This window comes from Ostrinia nubilalis, chromosome 27 (assembly GCF_963855985.1).
Source record: "Ostrinia nubilalis chromosome 27, ilOstNubi1.1, whole genome shotgun sequence".
Taxonomy (NCBI): Eukaryota; Metazoa; Arthropoda; class Insecta; order Lepidoptera; family Crambidae; genus Ostrinia; species Ostrinia nubilalis.
The window spans coordinates 6098741-6122530 of NC_087114.1; the positions used below are offsets into that span (position 1 = coordinate 6098741).

The 23790-nt window shown below is 37.8% G+C and overlaps 1 protein-coding gene across 6 annotated transcripts in view; it reads right to left on the minus strand.

The window, feature by feature from the left end:
* LOC135085041 (uncharacterized) overlaps positions 1 to 21174 on the minus strand; it is a 32416-nt gene extending 11242 nt beyond the window's left edge. Inside the window, exons 1-9 of one of the 6 annotated variants that reach the window (XM_063979818.1) lie at positions 20842 to 21174; positions 19197 to 19523; positions 19055 to 19129; positions 17855 to 18199; positions 16968 to 17018; positions 5652 to 5969; positions 5510 to 5569; positions 3479 to 3547; positions 2206 to 2766 (exon numbers count right to left, since the gene is read on the minus strand). In XM_063979818.1, coding sequence (XP_063835888.1) covers positions 2206 to 2766; positions 3479 to 3547; positions 5510 to 5569; positions 5652 to 5969; positions 16968 to 17018; positions 17855 to 18199; positions 19055 to 19129; positions 19197 to 19523; positions 20842 to 20870 — 1835 coding nt within the window. In that variant the 5' untranslated portion in view covers positions 20871 to 21174. The other 5 variants (XM_063979816.1, XM_063979817.1, XM_063979820.1 and 2 more) reach the window with 5 other exon arrangements.
* Positions 21175 to 23790: the final 2616 nt, after the last annotated feature.

The window sequence follows — 23790 nt, forward strand, 5'->3', positions numbered from 1 at the left end:
TTGTACCTTGGAGCAGCCTCCTTTTCTTTCGATGACACGCTAGCATGAGTAACAGACAGAAATAGGTTAGCAATACATAATAATAAACGAATAAAGAACCGGTCGGTAAGCTAACCACCGGACCAGTTAGAAATAACTTTATTTATACCTTGGTGCGGCCTCCTTTTCTTTCGATAATACTCTAGCATGAGTGACAGCAGACAGAAATAGGTTATTAGCAATACATAAATAATAAATGAATAAAGAAATAGTGGTAACGCAACCGACATGGTGGTCGGTACTTTAACCACCGAAGTAGTTCAAAAAGTATTGTAAACTTTTGTACCTTGGAGCCGCCTCCTTTTCTTTCGGTGATACGCTGGCATGAGTGAAAGAGACAGAAACAGGTTAGAAAGCAATATCCTACTAATATTATAAATGCGAAAGTTTGAATGTCTGGATGTTTGTTACTCTTTCCTTTGAAACTTTACATTATTGTTTATAACCCAGATTAACATATTGGCTATCATTTACGACGATATGTGACCAACTAAATTTCAATAAATAAATAAGACGTGGGTAAAAAGCGCCATTTATCGTCGTTGGTTAAAATCTACAGCGGTGGAAAAAAAATTTGACGTTCGTAAAATTCATGCGGGGGAAACCGTGAAACGCCATCTATCAACGTCATTAGTAATTAAACGAGGTCCACGCGTACGAAGTCGCGGACGGCCGCTAGTACGTATAATATGAATAGTGGTCTTGTACAGTAGCCACCGGACTAGCTCGAAAAAGTTTAGTAAACTTTTGTACCTTGGCGTAGTTGGGGTGACCTCGTTATCTTTCGATGACGTGCTGGCATGAGTGACAAAGACAGATATAGGTTAACAAGCAATATTATTACATATAAATAATAAACTATTACAGAAATAGTGGTCAGAGGGCCTAGTGTGAGTTTGCATCAAACGCGCTCACTAGCGAGCGCGTCAAAAAATGACATTAAATGAATGACGGATTGTACAGCGCCCCTAGCGGGAAACGTACAAAAACTAAAATTTTCATACATTTTTTAAACGCGCTCACAACTTACACTCAGCCCCCAGTACGCCAACCACCAAAGTAAAGCCCAGTCTGTGAGCACGTAGAATTTTGTCCAATGACCCCAAGCTACCCATCCTTATCGCTCGCGCATAATTATATTGCTGTCGCGACTGTGCGACGGGCGGCCGCAGTGAGTGTGCGAGCGCAACGGCAACATAATTACGCGCGAGCGATAAGGATGGGTAGCTTGGGGTCATTGGACATAATTCTACGTGCTCGGCGACCAGACTATAGTTTAAATAGAATGTAGTTTTGTACCTGGGAGTGGGCTCATTTCGTTTCAACGACACGCTGGCATGAGTAAAAGAGACGGATATAGATTAGCAATACATAAAATGAGTCAAAATTATATTTCATTAAAAAATAATACGAATATTTGACCCAGGCAACATTCAAATCCGTCATAGTGGTCCGGTAGCTAACCACCGGATCAGATCGTAATAAAAATATTTAGTACATACCTTGGAGTTGGCTCGTTTCCTTTAAAAGGCACGCTGGCATGAGTGAAAGAGACGGATAGAGGTTAGCATAATATAGGCATTAATAAAATACTTAAAACACAAGTTCATTGCCATCATCAAATAAAAGAAGAAGAACAGTGTTGTCATATTGCTCAAAAAGCCACGGTAGCCGAACGGTGAAGGGGTCGGACTGGCCGTCTCGTGATCTGAGGAACGCTGGTTCGAATTCCACCGCTGGACTATTAAGGACATTATGGTGAATCCATTCGTAACACAAGCATATTTAGCTCACCACGAGGTGTTACCAGGCTAAAAAACAGCACCCTTATTATTCGCTGTGTTTCCATACCAAATACAGGGTGGAATTTTGAAATGGCCACCTGGATTTATCAAGTTTGTTAGAGAGATTTCATCCTTATAACCCTAACGATCAATGAAATAAAAATACAGGGTGTCATTTTTAAGAGATTTTAGTTGGTTCGATCCCCGGGTGTGGCAAGCAAATTTTTGAAAATCTTTGAATGCAGTTCTATTTCTTTTCAAAAATAAAGGAATGTTTTCTTTGAGAAAAAATGTATATCTACAATATTAAGAGAATGTACTTTCACTCCAAGTGGCATCACAAAATTCCACCCTGTATATTTAAAATAGATAAAGCACATACCTCATCGCCACATCGCTCTCCAAAGGCACCGACAGCGCTTCTATCAGCCTGGCCTTCCTCAGACCTAGACCTTTAGCTTCACTCCGATCCCTCTTAGTCTTCAAACTGTATACAGCAGCAGCAATTGACTTCCCACTTTTCATAGCACCTTCTGACTCTATCCCATTATCTATGCCCACCCCGGAATCCACAGAGTCCGATGCATTGTATAAGGTTGAATTATCTGTGGCCGCATTTTTGACAGTGACGCTCAAAGAAGAAGTTTCTCTGCCTGTATTGTCTATGACTGGTTCTTTTTTTAAGTTTGTATCATTTTTAATTTGAGCGTTATTGCCAGCCAGGTTTGTAGCAGTGTTTTTTGTCACTTTTACATTAACATTGCTTGTTAAAGCTTGAGCATCACTCTTTTCGATTTTATTTGTTGACGTATTTGAAGTAGTGGGTACCGCGTGGTCATCACGTCTTTCCACTTTATTGTTTATGGTCGGGGGTCTGTCTGCGACTTGCCAGCCCTCTGTGGTTCGGGCTATATTTTGATTGGAGCTCTGAGCTGATGTTGAGCTAAAAATGATTTAATTTATTAAAAAAAAAACTACAATGTTGTTAAACTTAATAAAAGAAGAAGAAGACTTTAATATTTATTCATTTACAAATATTTTGGGATTTGGTATGAACTGTTCACGGTTGTTCAAAAAGTGATTGGTTCATAGCACGAGATTAAAACGAAAGCATCTTTAACTTTAAACATATGGCATGGTTTATGGAATACAATAGACCAGTCTTTCTTAACCTGTGGTCTGCGAGCGTAGGTATCGGAGCCCGCGAGCATACAGGATGATTTTGCAATCAGTATCCAAATTTTTTTAACAAGCTCTACGGAACAATTTAAAAATACAACAAAGTCACCCTGTATGTATGGGGGTCCGCAGCCTTATCTATGGATCATTTAACAACCAAGTAAGTAAATGCCACCAAGTCTTGTAATCGAAATTTAACGCTGCTTTTTTATTAAGAGGGTCCTTAAAATTGTGCTTGATTTCCTAAGGGGTCCGTGGACAAACAATGTTCAATCACTACATAGTATAAAACAAAGTCGCTGTATGTCCCTATGGTATGCTTAGAACTTTAAAACTACGCAACGGATTTTGGTGCGGTTTTTTTTAATAGATAGTGCTTCAAGAGGAAGATTTATATGTGTACTTAGCACCCGTGCGAAGCCAGGGCGGGTCGCTAGTTTAAAATACAATTAAAATGGTTAAATATGAATACGTACGGCTGTTGAGAGCCAGATGGTCTTGGCACAATGTTTTCAGGAGCGTTAATATTTTGGCGGATTGGAGTGCTGTAAATTTTTTAATACATTAAAATAAATTAAAAGCTAAATATAATAATTTTAGCCTAGGCGCAGACCACCAACTTTTAGTTGGTCAATAGTTGGGCACGATTCTAATTTGTATGATGAATCGGCCGATACCAAGTCGGTGTAATGTGCGCACTTTCATACATCTCCATACTGATTAACTGCCCGACTAAACTATCGGCCGACGATAAATCGGTAGTCTGCGCCTAGGCTAAGAGTAGGCGCACACCGTTGATTTTTCGTCGGCCGATAGTTTAGTCGGGCAGTTGATCAGTATGGGCATGTATGGGAGTGCGCACACTACGCCGATTCGATTTTGACGGTTCTTCATACAATTTGAAATCGGACACAACTATCGGCCAACTAAAAATCAACGGTGTGCGCCTACTCTTAGGCTTGAGTTGCACCATCTTTAAACGTCAAAAATCTGTCAACCTTCATTTAAAAAGCACCGGTTATAGTTATTTTTACGGTTAAAATAAAGTGGTGCAACTCAGCCTGTTAAACAAAATAATCGAAAGCGTATATGTGAAGTAATTAATTTGTATTTTTGCAGAGTTTGAACTTTTTATAATTGCAGAAGATTTATACAGGGTGTCCCAGAAACAATGCAATTATCGGTAGGCCTCCTCATGATCTCACTAATAACAAATTTTGACGTCAGTAAAAATATCACAGTTTTCAAGATTTTTCACTGACAATTTTCTAAAAATAAAAAATAAAACTTAAAAATCTCGAAAACCGTGATATTTTTACTTGTTCAAAATTTTATATTAGAGAGACTGAAGTAATTAGAAAGCATTAGTATTGTCTATCGTATGGTTTAAAAAGAAATTTGTGATTTCTTAATTGACATTCTCCGTTAACTTACCATTACGAGGAATAAACTGAAAAGTATTTTGATCTCGCTTTTTATTAGAAATCCTTCAGAGACCATAGTAATAGTTAGAAAAGGTTATCCATTGTTTTTGGGACACTGTATTTAAAAACAATAAAATAGAAAATTAGGCCTGTCACAGCTCGCGCTACGAAAGTTGAGACGAACACAACTAACACTGATGCTTACCATAAGTTTACGTTAGGTGTGCTCGCTAGCGACTGCGTAAAAAAATGACATTAAATGTATGACATATTATACCTACAGCGCCCCTAGCGGCTACTTTCAAGAAATAAAATCTTCATAGATTTTTTTGACGTACTACTCGCTAGCGAGCACACATAACGTAAACTCATGGTAAACACACAGAACACACAAATCAGTCAGAATACGCAAGACGTCAACGCGACAAGCGTATACAGCGGGCGTAGTGCGAGTTTAAGTCAAACGCATTCGTTAACGACTGCGTAAAAAAGTGACATTAAATGTATGACGGATTGTACAGCGCCCCTAGCGGAAACTTTCAAGAACTAAAATCTTCATATATTTTTTAACGCATTCTATATCGAATGTGCTTGTGGTAAACACACTACGCCCCCAGATACAAATCGTTGGTCGAATCACAAAAAGGTGTAACTGATTTTTATAAATTTTACAGGAGCGACATTTAAAGAAAATTTTAAGTATGGAAAAATGTATTTCGGACCCTCTTTAACTGTCGGTACTGGCTTCCAGACAAAGAATTCAGTTACGATCTTTTGTGAGGTTATAAAATACATGTTTTTTTTAATAACACGGTGTGTTTAACTCAATATCGCCATTTTGTTAACTACGCCTTCTCGTGATTCGACCCACGAAATATTTGCTTGTGTTGATTGCCTCAACCAACTCTCGCTGCGCGACCTACATTTCTATTTTTATTGGCCCTTGGCGTCTTCAGATATATTTTTTTATTAAAAAAAAATACAATGCTCATAAGTGTTAGTTATAAGAGTATAACATTTATAATGTTGTTAGTGTGACTTAATAAATAAAATAAAATAAATCAAAATCAAAAAAATAAATACCTGCACGCGCTTGTACTAGTGCAATTACGTTCCTTTGGCACTTTACTTATACACACATTTCTGTAAAAAATAAAAATAAAGGTGAATATGAATTTATGACTTAACGAAAAATACTGAAAGAAGTATCAGGGTCATATCTTACTTTAGCGTTCTGTTCTGTTCGAGTCTAATGTATGCCAACTTCAAGTCGAACGGGCAAGTTCTCAAACCTGCTACAATCTTCCTTAACATCACCTTGCTCTCTTCTAGAAATGACGCGTGTAGCTTCTTATTCTTAGACCTTATAGAGGTCAGAATACGTTGCAAAAACGAACACTCCGCATCGTTGGCGTTTCTAAAGAGGATACTCCCATTTGCTTCCTCGTTGATGAACTCCCAAATTGTTTGCAGAGAGCCCTGAATGAACACCGAAGTGACTTCTTTTGGCGAGTTTTTTTTCCGCGCGTTTTTGTCTGGGCACCTGTTAAATGGCACAGATTGAGAACTCGAACTCGTGTTAAACATCCTGTATAGAAACCGAGAATTGTACTCTTTTTCAGAAAAAATAATAGTACGATTTTTTTTATCTTTATTTGGGACAAATTTCAAATGTTTATTCTTCAAATTTTTAGTATAGGTACGCCCAATAATGACGTTCACTGCTGGACAAAGGCCTCCCCCAACATTGTCAACAGTGCGTAAACATAATTAAAAATAATAAATATAGGTCGCGCAGCGAGAATTGTGGCGATCAACACAAATATCTGTATACGCTCGCCGCGCTACCATCTTGCGTAGTCTGACTGACAAATACTTTCTGTCTCACTTGCACACATTTAGCAAGAGCGAGGTAGCTAATATTCGATATTTGAACTTGAAGAATTTTAACACAGAATACACACAACACACATGCATTACATTAGTGTGAGTACCGAGTTCGCCTCAACTGTCGCTGCGCGAACTACACTCGTCATCAAATAAATCGCACCTCCCGCGACAAGCATTTTCAAACGTATGCATCCGCACTTCCCACCAATATTGGCACCATTTAAAAGCCTAGTTCTAACCTTCATTTCATTAAAGGAAAGGTTTTTACCCCAAAAATGTGTCTTTAGAAGGATCCAGAGTCACTTCTTCAAAAAATAGGTAGTTACGCTAGAGCCAACTTTTATGGCTATAAAACTGTTAAGTTGGGATTAATCGCTATCCATCTGTTAAAGAGGACACGTGAAATCATTATTTGGTTTTATAACCATAAAAATTGGTCTAATTGATCCCATAGGTGGGCCCAAAGTGAGGTATTTTTTCAAGTCACATTTATGGTATATTTTAATCATTTATTAAGAAATGTGTTTTTCTTTAAGGATATTTATTGGGCTTTCAAATAACACCAATATTGTTGGGGCACCATGATTGTGTCAGACGAAAATCGTTAAAGTTCGCGTCGCGGAAGGTGCGGTTTATTTGATGTTGAGTATATTATTATGGGTCTAGCGCTGAACTCACTCAGTGCCTGAGGTAAGGGAGCGGCACGGGAGGGGTGACAAGGTGACATTGACATATTATGACGTGACAGAGCATACAAATCTGAAGCACATTTGAAGTCTCGCTGAGGATTCCGTGGAGGGTAGTTGAACGGGAATAATAATACTATTGAGAATACGGTTACAAATGGTTAATAAAAAGAGAAGTTTCCAACATATTCTATCGTACATACGATGTGCAAATATAACAAAAAATACGGTTATGTTTTTAATATTAAAAAGTAGTATCATTACACTGGTCAACAGTGGTTTTGGTGCCAAGGAACTGTATATATTTTTTGATTGAGGACCTTATGCTGGTTGCTTTAGTAGCAAATTTGTTGATTTCCTACGTGTGGTTATCTAGATTTTGACGTGTATAGAAAAATACAAAATTTCACCAAAATCAGCGTTTATAATATTTTGAAATGCTTAAAAACTTTATTTTCCACGAGTTTCGTGAATGAGGTGTAATGGAACTATCACGTTACATCCTCCAGCAGTAATCAGCCATCATATACCGATCCCATCTGCCTTGGTACCTCTCTTCCAATGGTTTTTAGGTCTTGATAGCATCGCTCTTCCTATTCTTAGCTATAGCATGCTATAGTGACCCAAGATTATCTGGGAATTGGTCAAGATGACTGTGGAGGTAGTGCTCTTTGATAAAAATTATGACATCCTGAGTTTTTAAGGCATGTCTCACAATTTCAGAGTAGTTACTGGACTAGTGATTTCCGAAAAAAAATTGTAATTTCAATTAACAAAATCTATGCAAATCGTTCCAAATAGTCCATAGAACTTAAGAAATCAGTATCTTTTATTAATATTGTTATTTATGGACCATTAAAAATTACTTAAAAAATTAATTTAAAAAAAAAAATTATGCTCAAACTAGGATTTTTTTTTGTTCTTTCCTCACTTTCTCCACTCTGAACTTCATGTTACGGCTTCTTTGACCATTGTAACATTGCCTTAAGTGTTCACAGAAGATTATAAAAACAATTTTGGGTATCCACGGCTTGAATACAACCGCAATTTCCGACTTAAAGTAAGAAAAATAAGCACTTTTAATAAAATATTGCCTGAATTTTTGAACTTTTTAACTGTGTACACACCACCAATGTAACAGAAATACATTTTGATTATTGAGACAACTTCTGGGCAATGTAGACATGATATTAAAATAAATGCATTTATAAAAATGTACCGAGAACACTACAAACTGTGCAACCAAAGTACCGATTAAAGCTAAATTTTAAAACTGAGGGTAGATCCAAAACTACACGTAGGAAAAAAAAAGAAAAATATTTTTATTATTACTAATACACACCTAATAATAAACTATCAACAGAATCTCCGCACCATTTTCATTTTGATTTTTTGTTGACCAGTGTTATTAATTGAATATCATGCAAATGTGAGAAAATGATTATGAATTATTGAAATAGCACAAATATATTATTACATTAGATTCATACAAAGGGAAGCATGGTCGATCTGTTTTAATGGTTTCAATTTATTATTTAATGGACTTTAGTGTACAAATTGGGTGTTATTTTGTGTTCTAAAGAGCAGTGAAGTGATAAATTATTAAAAAACATTGAAACATTTCGAATTTGAGCGCGCATCGAGTGTCGAGTGGGTTGTCGTATGAACAACCCGCTTTGGACCCGGTGGCGTCTTGAAACCTGCTTACGGGCGTACTTAACTCCACGGAATCCATGGAAAATCAATAGAACTGATATACCCGTTCTATTGATAAATTATGCCAATTTTTCACTCGACATTGGCAGAAATAAACCTCCCAGAGGTTTGGTTAGGGTTGCCACTTTGCCAGGCGTCCGGATAAAGCCGGACACAGTTAGGCTTTTTGATTGCGTGTCCGGCCAAAATAACCGGTGTCCGGCTTGTCCGGCTTTTGTTAGGCCTTTTACATTTTGCAAAAAGCCCTCGCGGCTCGTCGCCAGATACACGACTCGCGCTCTGTCAGTAGTAGGGTTGGCAGGTGTATGGCTCCCCACCTCCCCGTCACATGTCCGGCTTTTAGGGTAAAATGTCCGACTAAATGAAGCACAGAGTCCGGCTTTTGTGTGTTTGGACCTGGCAACCCTAGGTTTGGTTGCCTCTAAAAAAAAAAAAGAAAAGTCCCGCTGACCTTTAACGCCCCATACACCCTTCCGTGGCATGAGAATGTCTCCAACTTCCTCATTGGCCCTAGAGCAATTCCAAGTATACCATCAATAAAAGCCTAATTAGAGTCATCAAACCTCTCAGTCATTCAATTAGAGCCATTAGAACTTCATAACTATGAGTTGTTTTCTATGTGTAAGCTGAGGACACGTGTCTCCAGCTGACACATCTGTATCTTCGTAAATATTTATGCTACGATAATGTATTATACCTCAAAAATTACAGTCGAATCCAAATAGTAGGCTTTCCACTTTTCAAGACTTTAGCTCAAATACTGTTAAAACCACGATCAAAAAACTATGTGCGAGCTGGAGTACCGTGTCTCCAGCTTACACATCTGTATCTTCGTAAATATTTAAGCTACATCAATGTTTTATATCTCATAAATTAAAGTCGAATAAAAAAACCCGACTTCAATTCTTTCAAAGCTTTATTTCGAACCGTTTTCGAACTACGAACCGATACGTATGTGTAAGCTGGTGACACGTAACACACGGTGGATTATTAAAACCGTATAAGTTAGAGTTGCGTTTTAAAGATCAAATAATTCGTTATAATTGAAGTACACACGAGACATAATTTCAAATCTCTAGGCCTCTTAGTTTCAGAATTAAAAGCCAAAAACTATTTTCCCGCCAAATAATTCAAATAATATGGGTCGACTGCGACGTTGCCGTTCCGTGCGTCCACTAGAGCAGTCGAATTTGAACCTAAAAACTAGTACTGTTTGAATCATTTTTATTTGTAGTTTAAATTATTTAATTTCGATTATAAGAATTTTAGACTAGGAGCCGGCTGATTTCTGTATTGAGTACTTAATAACCTATATTTTATTAATAAGAAAAAGCTAGGTAAAACAAAATTATATTTTAATATACAAGTATAATAACGAACTTGTTTCCAAAGACTCAAATATTTGTGGCGTTTCTAAACGCAACCACTTTAATTTTTATTTAAATACCGTGAAGTCCCACGATTCTGCCACGTCAAGTGGCAAAAATGGGCAACAACTATACAGGGTGGAAACGTTAAGTGATCTCACTCGATTATTTCTTAACTATACAAGATATTAAAAAACTGGTTACTGATCCTGAAAGTGCTTAATGAGCTCTTTCAAACGGTACCAATAATAAGTTACAGAATAAACTGGATCTATCTGAAAATTCAATGTTTCCAGCTTCCATACTAAATGTATGCCAGACACACAATATTAGAAGTGTAATTTTTTTAATTTAATAATAAATACTTAAAATAAACTCGTAAATTGTATTCTTATTTTAAATTATTAATGAAAAACATTGGTTTTAGGCTTTACTTGCTATAATATTGTCAAGAGATGAGTGTCATGACTGTGGTAGTACTAAATGTATGGAAGAAGGAAACATTGAATTTTTGGTTAGATCCAGTTTATTCTGTAACCTATTATTGATACCATTGGATAGAGCTTGTAAAGCACTTTTAGAATCAGTAATCAGTTTTACGATATTGTAGTTTTTAAAATAATGTGACTTTACCAAATGTATGGAAGCTGGAAACATTGAAGTTTCGGATAGATCCAGTTTATTCTGTAACCTATTATTAATACCGTTTGATAGAGCTCATGAAGCACTTTCAGGATCAATAACTAGTTTATTGATATCTTGTATAGTTTAGAAATAATCGAGTGAGATCACTTATCATTTCCACCCTGTATTTTGCTCTATGGTTACAAACAGATTTTGCATGACATTGACAGATATGTCAAAATCCACCAATCAATACGTAGGATCTGGCGGATTTTCCAATCGCGAAAGCCCTCATTGAATTCTTCTTCTTTTGTTGAAAAAAAAAAATTAACAACATTAACATCACAAATCACAATCACTACTAAGACATCACAAAATAGACGAAACACAGCATTTGCACAGAATTGGCCGTAAGGATCTATATCCATAGCCGTAAAACTTGTATTAAAAAAAAAGATGACAGTTGACTGCAATATTGAGAAACAGTCAGTGTTGCCAGAAGGTTACTTTTGTAACCTTTTAGCTGATTTTTGAACTGCTTTGGTTTACTTTTAGGTTACACTAATGAAAAGGTTACTTTTAGGTGATTTAGTTAGTAAAATATGATTTATCTGTGGTAATTAAATAGATTAATTAGATTTACGAATCTCTGATGGATGAGTGATACCCGACCCGAGGTTTCCGCCAACTGGGACCGCAATCAACTAGGACCGCGGTCCCAATCGCCAGATCAGTAAAAATTAAATACTTTTCTGGGACCATTCATAAAGGACAATGACCAAAAATGTATGGAGTGTGGTCCAAATGTCAACCACCACCTATGTAGTAAAATAGTCTACTAAATACTGATTCATTATAACCAAACCGCAATCAAAAATATGCTGTCAGTAAAAAGTTATGACTGAATGAAAAGTCATGTTTTTACCTTTTCATCTGAAAATTAATGTTCTTGATATCATTCTATCCATCGCACATTTCGGATTAATCTATGCATATTATGTCATGTCGCTTAGTGTGCCGTGTTAGATTCTCGCTAAAAGAAAAAAAAACTGAGAAGAAAGACAACAATATTGGAATTATGATCGGGTGGTCGCTGCTCCGCCCCTATTGGTTGTAGGGTGATGTTATATAACCTAAAACCATCCTTGATAAATGGGCTATCCATAACAAAAAGAATTTTTCAAATCGGACCAGTAGTTCCTGAGATTAGCGCGTAAACTACTACAATTTTTCATACAGTCATAACTTTTTACTGACTGTTTATTTATTTTTCGTCCCATACTGAAGGGGACAGCTGCCTCGACCACGTCATGATAAAACTAGACAGAACCTACAACACAGTCTTTATCGCTGTCTTAAATACAACAGTGACTGATCATTGCATGGTTGCCGTAAACGTTGAGCAAGTGCATAAACAACAAAAAACTCGTAAGTATAAAACAATAATTAATTATGAGAAGGCATATAAAAACCTGTTGACTGCGGATGTTTCAATGCTCAACATTTATGGTAGCCCGGATTTATTTGCAGACGCGCTTATTGGTATAATCAGATCGGCCATATCAACAAACTCTAAAACTATACCTACACGAAATAAAACCAGGATCCTGAAACCATGGATTACACATGGGGCTATTCGGTGCATAAAACTAAGAAATAACATGCAGATGAAATTGAAAACAAATCCACACAATGACATATTAAAAATTACCTACAAACGTTTTCGGAATTACTGTAGCAACCTAATTAAAAAACTAAAAAGAGAATATAATAAAAACCAAATTAATATATCAATCAACCATCCTAAAAAACTATGGTCCACTATAAATAATATCACTCAATTTAAACCTCCTAAATCAACAAATATTGAATTACTAGATATAGCTGTATCACCTCAAGTTTCTATTGATAGTGTTAACTTTTTCTTTACCAACATTGGCCAAGAACTAGCGGAAACGATCCTTAAGCGCACTAATCTTATACATAATAATAGCTTCCCTAACTCACAATCCACAATTTCTCACTCCTTTGTACTGTTGGATACTGACATGCATGAAGTCGACCGTATCCTCATGAGCTTGGATCCGAATTCTGCACCTGGTTGGGACGGTATTTCTACGAAGTTCATGAAGCTCGCCAGAGGCTTCCTAGTCCCTCACATCACTACGTTGGCAAACCTTTGCTTCCATACAGGAATATTTCCTGTGGCACTAAAGAGATCTATTGTTACTCCTGTACACAAGGGTGGGGACAGGGCTGAAGTGAACAACTACAGGCCTATATCTGTTCTGACTGCTATGTCCAAAATCATAGAAAAATTGATGAACAACAGATTGGTATGCTATTTAAATAAATTCAAAATTTTATCTGATGCCCAATATGGCTTTAGAGGGGGTATGTCAACTCAAGACGCTGTACTGGACTTAACGTCTGTAATTACTAAGCAAGTAGACAGAGGATTCAAATGCCTAGCAGTGTTCTTGGACCTGAAGAAGGCCTTCGACACAGTGGCTGTGCCCACCCTTGTGAACAGATTAGAAAACATCGGCATTCGAAGTACAGCTCTATCCCTCTTTAGTAGCTACCTTCAGGATAGGACCCAACAGGTTAAAATTGATGATGTCAGGAGTAGGGAGGAAAAGGTCACCTTCGGTATACCACAGGGAAGTGTCCTAGGACCAACCCTCTTTCTAATCTTTATCAACAACCTTTGTAACCTCCAAAGTGTCGGTGGCAGTGTCTTCTGTTATGCGGATGACACCGCTATTGTTTTCGCCGGGAAAACTTGGAGTGACGTCCGGGTCTGTGCTGAGAGGGGTTTGGCAAGGGTATCCAGATGGCTAGATGATAACCTTCTAACCCTAAACGTACTAAAAACAAACTACGTGTGTTTCTCTCCATCTAATGTCTCCCAACCTGGTGCTGATTTTTGTATTAGGATCCACAGCTGTCCGAATGATCTGCCAACGTCTTGTAACTGCCCGATCTTGCAAAAGGTGTCCAGAACCAAATATCTCGGCATAATTGTAGACCAAAATCTGAGCTGGCAGCCTCATGTAGAAGCCACAATGAACAGAGTCAGGAAGCTGATCTGGATCTTTAAAACTCTAAGACATGTAATTTCGACTACAGTCATAAACAACATCTACCTTGCCCTGGCTCAATCAGTCATTACTTATTGCATTACGGTTTGGGGTGGCGCAAACAAAACCAACTTTTTGGAGATTGAACGAGCACAGCGGTCACTTATAAAGGTCATGTACTTTAAGCCATATCGATTCTCAACTTTTACTCTTTATAATATCAGCGGCCTCCTATCAGTGAGGAAACTCTATATCCTAAATCTAATCTTAAAACGACAAAAATTACTACCATACGACCACAAATCACAACAAAAGCGCAGAAATGACATTGTTGCCACCTCCACCCCTACACGCACTGCGTTTGCTAGAAGACAATTTGATAGTCAATCAACTTACGTTTATTTACATGTAAAAAAACGGTAACTGAGTGGTTAAAAACTTTATCATACGCAGAGACTGAAAGTTTACTAACTAGAATAACCTAACACACACACACACACACACACACACACACACACACACACACACGCACACTCATACACACACACTTGCATGCATTTACCTATCATAATTACAACACTCACTCTTTTGTACCTCTACAAATTGTATTTTGCATAAAGCTATGTAATTTTGTTTACCGTTTGGAAAGATGCGAGACATTCCCAACACAAGTATCTCCGATTACTTACTGGGAAGCCTCCGCTATTAATATTGTATAAAACTTTTTGTCAATAAAGAATTTTTAATTTTAATTTTAATTTTTAACTGAAAGTTAATCTCTATTTAATGGACCATAAGCCAATATAGGTCTCATTAGTGGTGGACATTTTTTTTTTTTTTTTTCATTTGGCTGAAACGAGTGAACCTAGTCGCTGGAAGAAAAATATTTAATTTTTATCGATCCAGCGACTGGGACCACTGTCCCAGTTAATTGCGGTCCCAGTAGCCGGAATCTACGGCCCGATCGCGAACGTCTTCGCTTTCGCTTCGCGAAGCCCACACTCGGCCTCGTCGGCACGCGCACCGACGATCGCCAAACGGCTAGAGTACCTTCTGTACTCGCCACTCTGCCCGGTGAAGCTGGAAAAGCTCCTCGAGCTACCAGCGCGCGTCCCTTCAAAAAAAAAAAAAAAAGCCGGAAACCTCCCCGACCCGACCGTGGATCACCAGTATTCTACTACACAGTAAAGTATAGGGTAAGGTGGGGCACAATGTTACACGGGGTACAATGTTACAATGCATATTTCTCCGTCCCTTTCTATTAGTTGTATGATGTTCAGCGGCTCAGTTCAGCAGCTCTTATGAGCTTGACAAACGTGTATACCAACATCATACAACTAATAGAAAGGGACGGAGAAATATGCATTGTAACATTGTACCCCGTGTAACATTGTGCCCCACCTTACCCTACCTAGGTTATTAAAAGTTGATCGATCTGTGATAAATAATTTACCTGATTAATTAGTTTTATGAAGTAGGAATTTTATTTCATTAGTGATACCCGACAAGAACGTAGATCATCGGATTTCTAGTAAAGTGTATCTACCTTAATTATTAAAAATGTTAATTGATCTGTGATAATAATCAAGCTGAATAAAAACGTTTTTGATTGTTATTTTAGTATTTCATTCTAGCTATTATATTTCCAAGAATAACCTGGTTTTGCCATGTCTGAATACAGTTTTTTTTTCGGTTTCGGTAAAACCGGTTTTGTGACCCCCTAAATCCCACCCTTACGTTCATATAAAAAGAATGTGCGTAATCTATACGTACATAAGGCACCTAAAATAATAGAGAGGAAAGAATTGATTGTATTGAACAATGAACCGTCTCAGCTATAAAAGACCCACTAAACTGAACTGTCCCACCAAACACATTGATAGGGGGCGCCACCATTGTTCACCTGTACAAGGTTTCCCAAAAAGTACTGTCAAGCCGAAGCCCAGAGGTAGAGTATCACTAGGGCTACCCGAATACTCGATTTTTTCAAGTTATTTATAATTTTCAGATGATAATTATGATAATGATGAAAATCTTTATCATATTTCAAAAACTGGGATAAAATCTATCCTACGTCCTTTCCCGGGACTCAACCATCTCTATGCCAAATTTCATCAAAATCGGTTCAGTGGTTTAGGCGTGAAAGCAAGACAAAGTTACTTTCACATTTATAATATTAGTATAGATGCAATGTTTTTGCCTCGATTAAATAAAACATTGTGATCAAAATAAAAACTTATTATCAAAATATTTTATAGGTTATTAGGTACTCAATACAGAAATCAGCCGGCTCCTAGTCTAAAATTCTTATAATCGAAATTAAATGATTTAAACTACAAATAAAAATGATTCAAACAGTACTAGTTTTTAGGTTCAAATTCGACTGCTCTAGTGGACGCACGGAACGGCAACGTCGCAGTCGACCCATATTATTTGAATTATTTGGCGGGAAAATAGTTTTTGGCTTTTAATTCTGAAACTAAGAGGCCTAGAGATTTGAAATTATGTCTCGTGTGTACTTCAATTATAACGAATTATTTGATCTTTAAAACGCAACTCTAACTTATACGGTTTTAATAATCCACCGTGTGTTACGTGTCACCAGCTTACACATACGTATCGGTTCGTAGTTCGAAAACGGTTCGAAATAAAGCTTTGAAAGAATTGAAGTCGGGTTTTTTTATTCGACTTTAATTTATGAGATATAAAACATTGATGTAGCTTAAATATTTACGAAGATACAGATGTGTAAGCTGGAGACACGGTACTCCAGCTCGCACATAGTTTTTTGATCGTGGTTTTAACAGTATTTGAGCTAAAGTCTTGAAAAGTGGAAAGCCTACTATTTGGATTCGACTGTAATTTTTGAGGTATAATACATTATCGTAGCATAAATATTTACGAAGATACAGATGTGTCAGCTGGAGACACGTGTCCTCAGCTTACACATAGAAAACAACTCATAGTTATGAAGTTCTAATGGCTCTAATTGAATGACTGAGAGGTTTGATGACTCTAATTAGGCTTTTATTGATGGTATACTTGGAATTGCTCTAGGGCCAATGAGGAAGTTGGAGACATTCTCATTTCCGTGGCGCTCCCATACTTTTGACACTGGCTGAGTTAAGTTCTACTTCTAGCCCCTATAAAAGTATAATAAAGTAGTTATACTCACTGTGCCTCACCCCTGTTGTTATTAAGCGGCACCTTTTCTAAATTAAGCCGGCTGAAATACAATTAAACACAATGTAATTGTTTGTAGTGCAATAACGTGAAATATCGCTAAGACCTGATTTTTGATTAAAAATTGTGGTGGATATAATACATAGGAGAAAACATGTTGTCTTTGGCACATAAAACGAAAATGTAATGCATAAGCTTTTAAAAAATTAGAGAGCAAAGCATAAGCTACAGGTATAGCTGAGTAGTTTTTTGCTGCAAAGAAGAAGTGTGTGAGGGTTGACAAGTGACGTAATGACGGCATACATGTTTGAAGCACATCTGAAGTCTGACGTTTTGACGTAACTAACACCTATCCCTTACGAAAGAAATATATTCAGGTGCTATATCTGTTCCTTCGTTGCAGCCAAATGACGTCCACTGCTGGACAAAGGCCTCCCCCAAGGATTTCCACAATGACCGGTCCTGCGCTGCCCGCATCCAGGTTCTTCCCGCGACCTTCACCAAATCGTCCGTCCACCTACAGGCCTATCGTTCTTTCGTTTCAGAATGTCATCCTCTGTTGAACATAGGCCTCGGGACCGAGGATTTTCCATTTTCCATAACGTTCAGTCCTGTGCGCTGCTGTAGCCAAATCATCATCACCATTTCAGCCACAGGACGTCCACTGCTGAACATAGGCCTCCCCCAATAATTTCCACAATGGCCGGGTGGTAGCGGCATCCAGCGTTTTCCTGCTACCTTTATGAGGTGGTCTGTCCACCTTGTGGGTGGACGCTTTCCGGTACGTGGCCTCCACTCCAGAACCTTGCTGCCCCATCGGCCGTCAGGTCTGCGTACTATGTGCCCTACCTAGCTAAATAATAATAAAAAAAAACTTACACTTCATCCCCAGCCAGGTACAAAAAGCTGACTTTGAACTCGTGGTTCTCATTAAACACCTTCAGCGCTTTCTGCAATGGTGCATACAAAGCCTTGCATTTTGGATCTTCCTCGCTGTCAAGCTTCGCCTCTTGGATCAGTGAGTACACAAACTCCGCTTGATCTATGCTCATCTCTGGGAACTCTAGGCAGTCAGCAGTGTGGTCTTGAATGAATCTCAGTGTGAAGTCCACCCATTGAGACTTGAAAGAGTAGGACAACGGGTTGTCCGTACCAGACCTGTCTGGTGGGTTTTGTCTGGCAGATTCTTTCGCCCTTTCCGATGTCGATGGGCGTTGGACTGGGCTGAAATACCATGTTGGTTAAGAACTTAAGATGTTGAACTTTCATTGTGTCCCAGATTCGTATTACGGTTCAAAATGTCTCAATCGATCCATGGCTTGAAATGTAGAAGTTATATTGGTTGAATTCGAATATTTAGATCTATCACAGGATAGAATTTGTATCTACGGGAGCTCACAAACGAGCGACAGTATATCTGCGACTGCTTGCGACTTAGGTCGGCGACAGTCACCGATAATCACCGACGACAGATTTTCAAATTAGACGACCATGCATCGCGAATAACGCCGATGGTCGCTGAAAGTCGCCGATGCATCGCGACTCTCCTCGAAAACGCGCAGTCACAAGTATAATCAGAGAGTGTCAACATTATAATATAGCGAAAGGCGAAAGTCGGAGACTTTTAGAGATAGTTCACTAACACAAGCAGTCGCCGACATAATTCACTCGTAGTCTGTGAGCTCTCTAGGCCTTTCTGACTTGTCGGCGCGGCAGTGGCACGACTTCAGCACGCTAGACATACGTGGTACCGACAGCTTACCGAGCGCCTATATTTCAATGGAGCGTTCCTGATTGAGTCAGTGCCGCGCTCAAGGAATGCTCTTAACTTAGACCGTATACAAAAAGAAAGCTGGAAACTTATAAGCGGCGCTTGACAGCGCTGGTCAGCGCTGGACGCTGCCATATAAAATTCCATTCAACTTGCTTCCTTTGTGAACGAACCGACCAGCGCTTGTCAGCGCTTATAAGTTTCCAGCTTTCTTTCTGCATACGGCCATAGAATCGAGTTTTTGTGATACTTGAACCAGGCGGTGATTGGCATAGAAATGTTACTAAAAAGAAAACAATGTTACTTACCACATTCTTTGAAAATTGCTGACGACAGGCGAATCTGATAATCTATTATTCACAACCTTTCTATAAAGCAGTACACTAAAAAAAAAAACAATTAATTAAGCGTAAAATATAACAAAGACTCACTCGATGTGTATTTACTTACTTTTTATTAAAATTTGAGTTGACATAGCTGTGAACGACTATGAATTCGTCTTTATGATTGTCCAACGTTTCAATTATATCAACGGCCAGCGCTTTGGACTTCACATCGAGGTGGTTCAGAAGACTCCTCAGGTTTTGTGTGTCCTGTATCATTCGAACCAGGAAGGCATCGAGTTGGGGGGATATGTTCGGAAACCACAAGTCCCTTTTTGAGTTTTTTAGAAAAGACGCCACTGTTTCGAGGTAGTATGACAAGTGTTTTGGATCTATGAGTTGGATGAGCTGCGATAGCTGCATCGTTTTTGGATTGGGCTCTTCATCTTCTTTTCTGGATGGTTTAGAGACATTACAAGTTTTAAAAGAGGCGTTAAAAAACTACCAGTAAGCAGAGTACCATGTACTTAACTCCATAATTTATTTATGTCATATTTAATGCCAAAATAAATAAAGCATTCTCAATCAGTTTACTTTTGGACTAAGCAGAAAAATTGTTTGGCAGTACTAGAAAGTAAAGGAAATCAAATCTGCTACATACATATACAATAAAATTATGATGACTTTTTTCAGAACCTAGGTATCTAAGATTTTTCTTTATAATTTGTTTTTGGAGATACTAAAAAACATAACATTTGTAATAAAAAATCTTAGTTGACTTTGAAAACAGAATTTAAAGTGATATTATTATGGGTTAATAGAGTCTAAGTTCAATCCTCTATTTAATTACACAACACATACAATTCTGTTGGATGCCTTTTTATGCAGAAAAAAGGAAGGTATTTCACTGCAATCGCACGTGATGTTAAGTGGGATGCAGTCTAGGATGCTACATATCTGCCCTGTAAGTGCTTATTCACTCATTCTCACCTTGAAAAGGCAGAATAGTTTCAAGCTTTTTGATATTTTACACCCTGTATAATTTTAGATCTTCAGAGATACTTCACACATGATTATTACAGTAATAGACATAGATGCATGCAATTATAACATAAAATCAGTGTACAATGCTAAAGAAGAATATCAAAACATTAGTTTGTTAAAATTAAAATCGCACTAAGCAAAAAGCAAAAAAATAATGTCTAAAAATAGTAAAGAAAAGACATCAATGCATAACTACAAATGTTCAATGTTTTGTAAAGATTCTCAATTCTCTTCAATATAAAGAAATAAGTTTGATATCCATCTTGATGACTATCAAATATTGATTATTTAATTTAATGGCCACATCCTAGATCACACATTTTTTCAATCACCTGTTGAACTTTGTTTCTAATAAACTGTACATTTAGCTTGCACAACTTTAGTAGTCTGATGATTGAAAAGAAGTGACTAAATAAAACAAGTATGCTTGGAATAATTACAGAATACCTCACAGAAGACTTGTTTGACCGCATATTAAACTTGCGCATAGCAAAACTTAACAAAAACACTGTATTATCTCGAAAAAATATCAAAACAGAATGGAAACCATTTTTTAACACAAATAGACTACAGTGAACGTTTGCAGATATTATAGGTAGATACTATGGCAATTCCGACTACATTCAAGTCACAAATCGATCGCAAGGATTGCACCGACTACGCATGATTGTTATAAATTGATAAGAAATCAATCATTTGCATCGCAGAGCGTTAAAAGTATTACGTACCTGTTGAAACTGCATTCCGCCACATTCATTTTGTCTTAATATCTGGATGGAGCAGCGTAGTTAACACAAAATGTAGATTAATGTTCAGAAAACATGATTAAAATTAACACAACTTTAAAATGCAATAGGTATTAGGTACATACTAAAACAAACTCGTACACTTATGTATTAGAGAACCACAGTCACGTTCATTATTAATGTTTTCTGAGTTTTTGTATTACTATACTAAAATGGAACTACAGAATTAAATGATCACAGATTTTAATGAAAATCCCCGGGTAACGAGAAAATTACAAAAAACTACTGCCATTTACCTGCAAAAGCGGGTGTTGAAAAATTTCATGACGTTTTGATTTTTTAATCAAAAATAACAAACTGGAAACATGTCAATTGACCAATGCTTTGTTGACAAACAAGACTGTCACTGAGCTAGTATTAAAATCACTTGAACACTTCGTTTTTAGGACTTCGTTTATTTGAAGCTGTTTTGAGACTGCATTATAGAAGATAACTTTATTTAACCCACATAAAGACCAATACTCATTGTTTGAGAGCGGCAGAATGAGTCCATCCAAGATTTTTGTCTTGTTTAGGTTTAAACATATTGAGTATTGAGTAAACTTGACTGTGAAAAATATCACGTGATTTTCGTCAGGTTTCATATCGAAAATGGTAGATTTTTTGTTTAATACTAGCAGCACCGGTTTGAAAACGTCAAAACACCGTCAAATTATAGTAGTTTTTGATGCAAATTTGTATTATTGTTTTTACAACCTAAAATCTAAATTCTGTATGATTAATTAAGTTATTTACCACAAAAATGTCTTTTGACGTCAACTGGGATATAGACCAGTACAGGGAAGAGCATGAAAGCGAAGAACACTGGCAGTTGCGGCGAGCTTTTATGGAGAGGTGGAAACAAGATTATCCTGAAGAAAGACTGGTTTGTTTGGCCAGAGTCTTCACAAATATGGAGTTCATGGGCTGCAGATATCCTAGTGAGCTTATGCACGAAGTTGCGGGGCTCTCACATGAGGTATGCTACCTTTATACTGACGATATCAAAACCTCAGTACTTGTTTTGACAAAGTTTGTTTTGGAATGAATTTATCAACGAAACTTGTTGCCGGTTACAGATAGCGCAATCTTACCGCAATTCAAAGAAAAACAAACTGCAAAGAACGTTTGTATCCGCTTCTACAGCTGCGGAAGACCGCGCGAAGGGAGTCAAACGTCAAGGTGGCGTGGTAACGGAAGGTCCACAGAGTAAATCTGCTAGAATTGAATTCGTAAGACCCGGCCAGGAAATACCGGACACTGAAACGAAAAGCGATGAAAATGAAATTGAAAATCAGCCTGAAAAAGACAACACAGTTCAGGAGAAAGAGAAAACAACTGAACAAAATTACAGTAGCGAGTACTTACAGGAGTTGTTCCAAATGGAATGTTTAGACGTTAGATCATTTAGAGAGAGCATGTTTCAGACTCCTTTTGGGAGGATGGTGTTGATCATACGGCCATGGGCTGGCCTTTTGAACAATATACAAGGTAAAGTGCATAGCTTTTTTTCTTTAAACATTTTGAGATCTATCCTCTCTAACGTGATAGAGTATTCCACAATTAAATAGATTTGTTCACAAGCAAACGAGGAAATAAAAAGTCTAACAATCTAAAAACTCATTTAATTTTGCAAGGCCTTTAAAAAGCACTTTTACACGTCCCAGCATTAACCTTTCAACTGCTTCGGGACAATAATAATATTCGTTATATTTCAGCCAGTTTCCAGTTGAGTGGTGTTGCAGTACAAAGCGCCTACGAAAATGGCGCTTACACAATGACCGTCAACGGAAAGGAGCTGGCTAAGTGGAAGGGAGAGTCCAAAGCCAACGCCCGGAGTCAAGTGGAAAAGATGGCTTGGGATGTAGGTTAAATAATTTAACAGTTTCTAATAATTTAGAAAGCTAAGGCTAAGAACTCACGGCGCGATTTTCACCCGCGATCGCGGCGGTTGCGGGCCCGCAGCTTCTGTAGAATGCAGATACTTATGTAAAAAACTAATGCACAACTCACGACGCGGTTTGCGCCCGCAGCGGGCGCGGTTGTATGCGGGTCCCGCGGCACCGGCGGGCAAATAGTAGAATCGCGCGGGCCGCGGTAACCGCAGCCTCGGCGGTTTTCGCCCGCGCGCTCTGCGATCGATCGGCGGGCGACAATTTTGTACCAGTGATTTAGGCAGTAGTGGACTTGAAAAAAAACATTAGTTTTTGGTACAAAATCAGTCTTAATTTGAGCAAGGTACTTTTCATTAAAAATAAAGTTAAGACACCTAAAATGGGCATGCTAGCCCCCAGAATACACTTTGGGACCTTCCTAATCATCATTTTTAGATAGTTTAGATACTAATCAACAAAACTCAGCAGGTAAAGCTATCCTAAGATAAGAAATTAAAAAAACTACAATCATCAAACATCACTTACTAGAAACGTTCACGTCTACAGACATCACAATTTTTCTTGCAGCAATTTAGGCACATAGGTTTATCATAATGAGTTCTAGTGAACCTAGTACATTTTATTACATGGCTAAGACAAATGGCACATGTTCTTTTAACCCCAGGATGGTTTTGGGACGAGGCAGAAGTCGGTCTAGGTGGTAATTCATCAACACCAACTGAACGCAGCTCGCGGAGTAGGGTAGTCATTATAAGCCACGAGTTTCAATTGAGGTATAACTAAAGAGCTATCCAATGATAATAAGAAGCTGCCCCTAGTTAATTTGTTAGTATTGTCGCAATCACTGTTTAAGACGTAAGATATTATTACTGAAAAATATCGACTGAGCTAAGCTATAGACTATGATTATACATAGGCCAATAAGGATGTTGAATAGTTGAAACACTTTGTTCCATCTCATCCATCAACCCCTCCTATTTAGTCAGGACACTGTTAT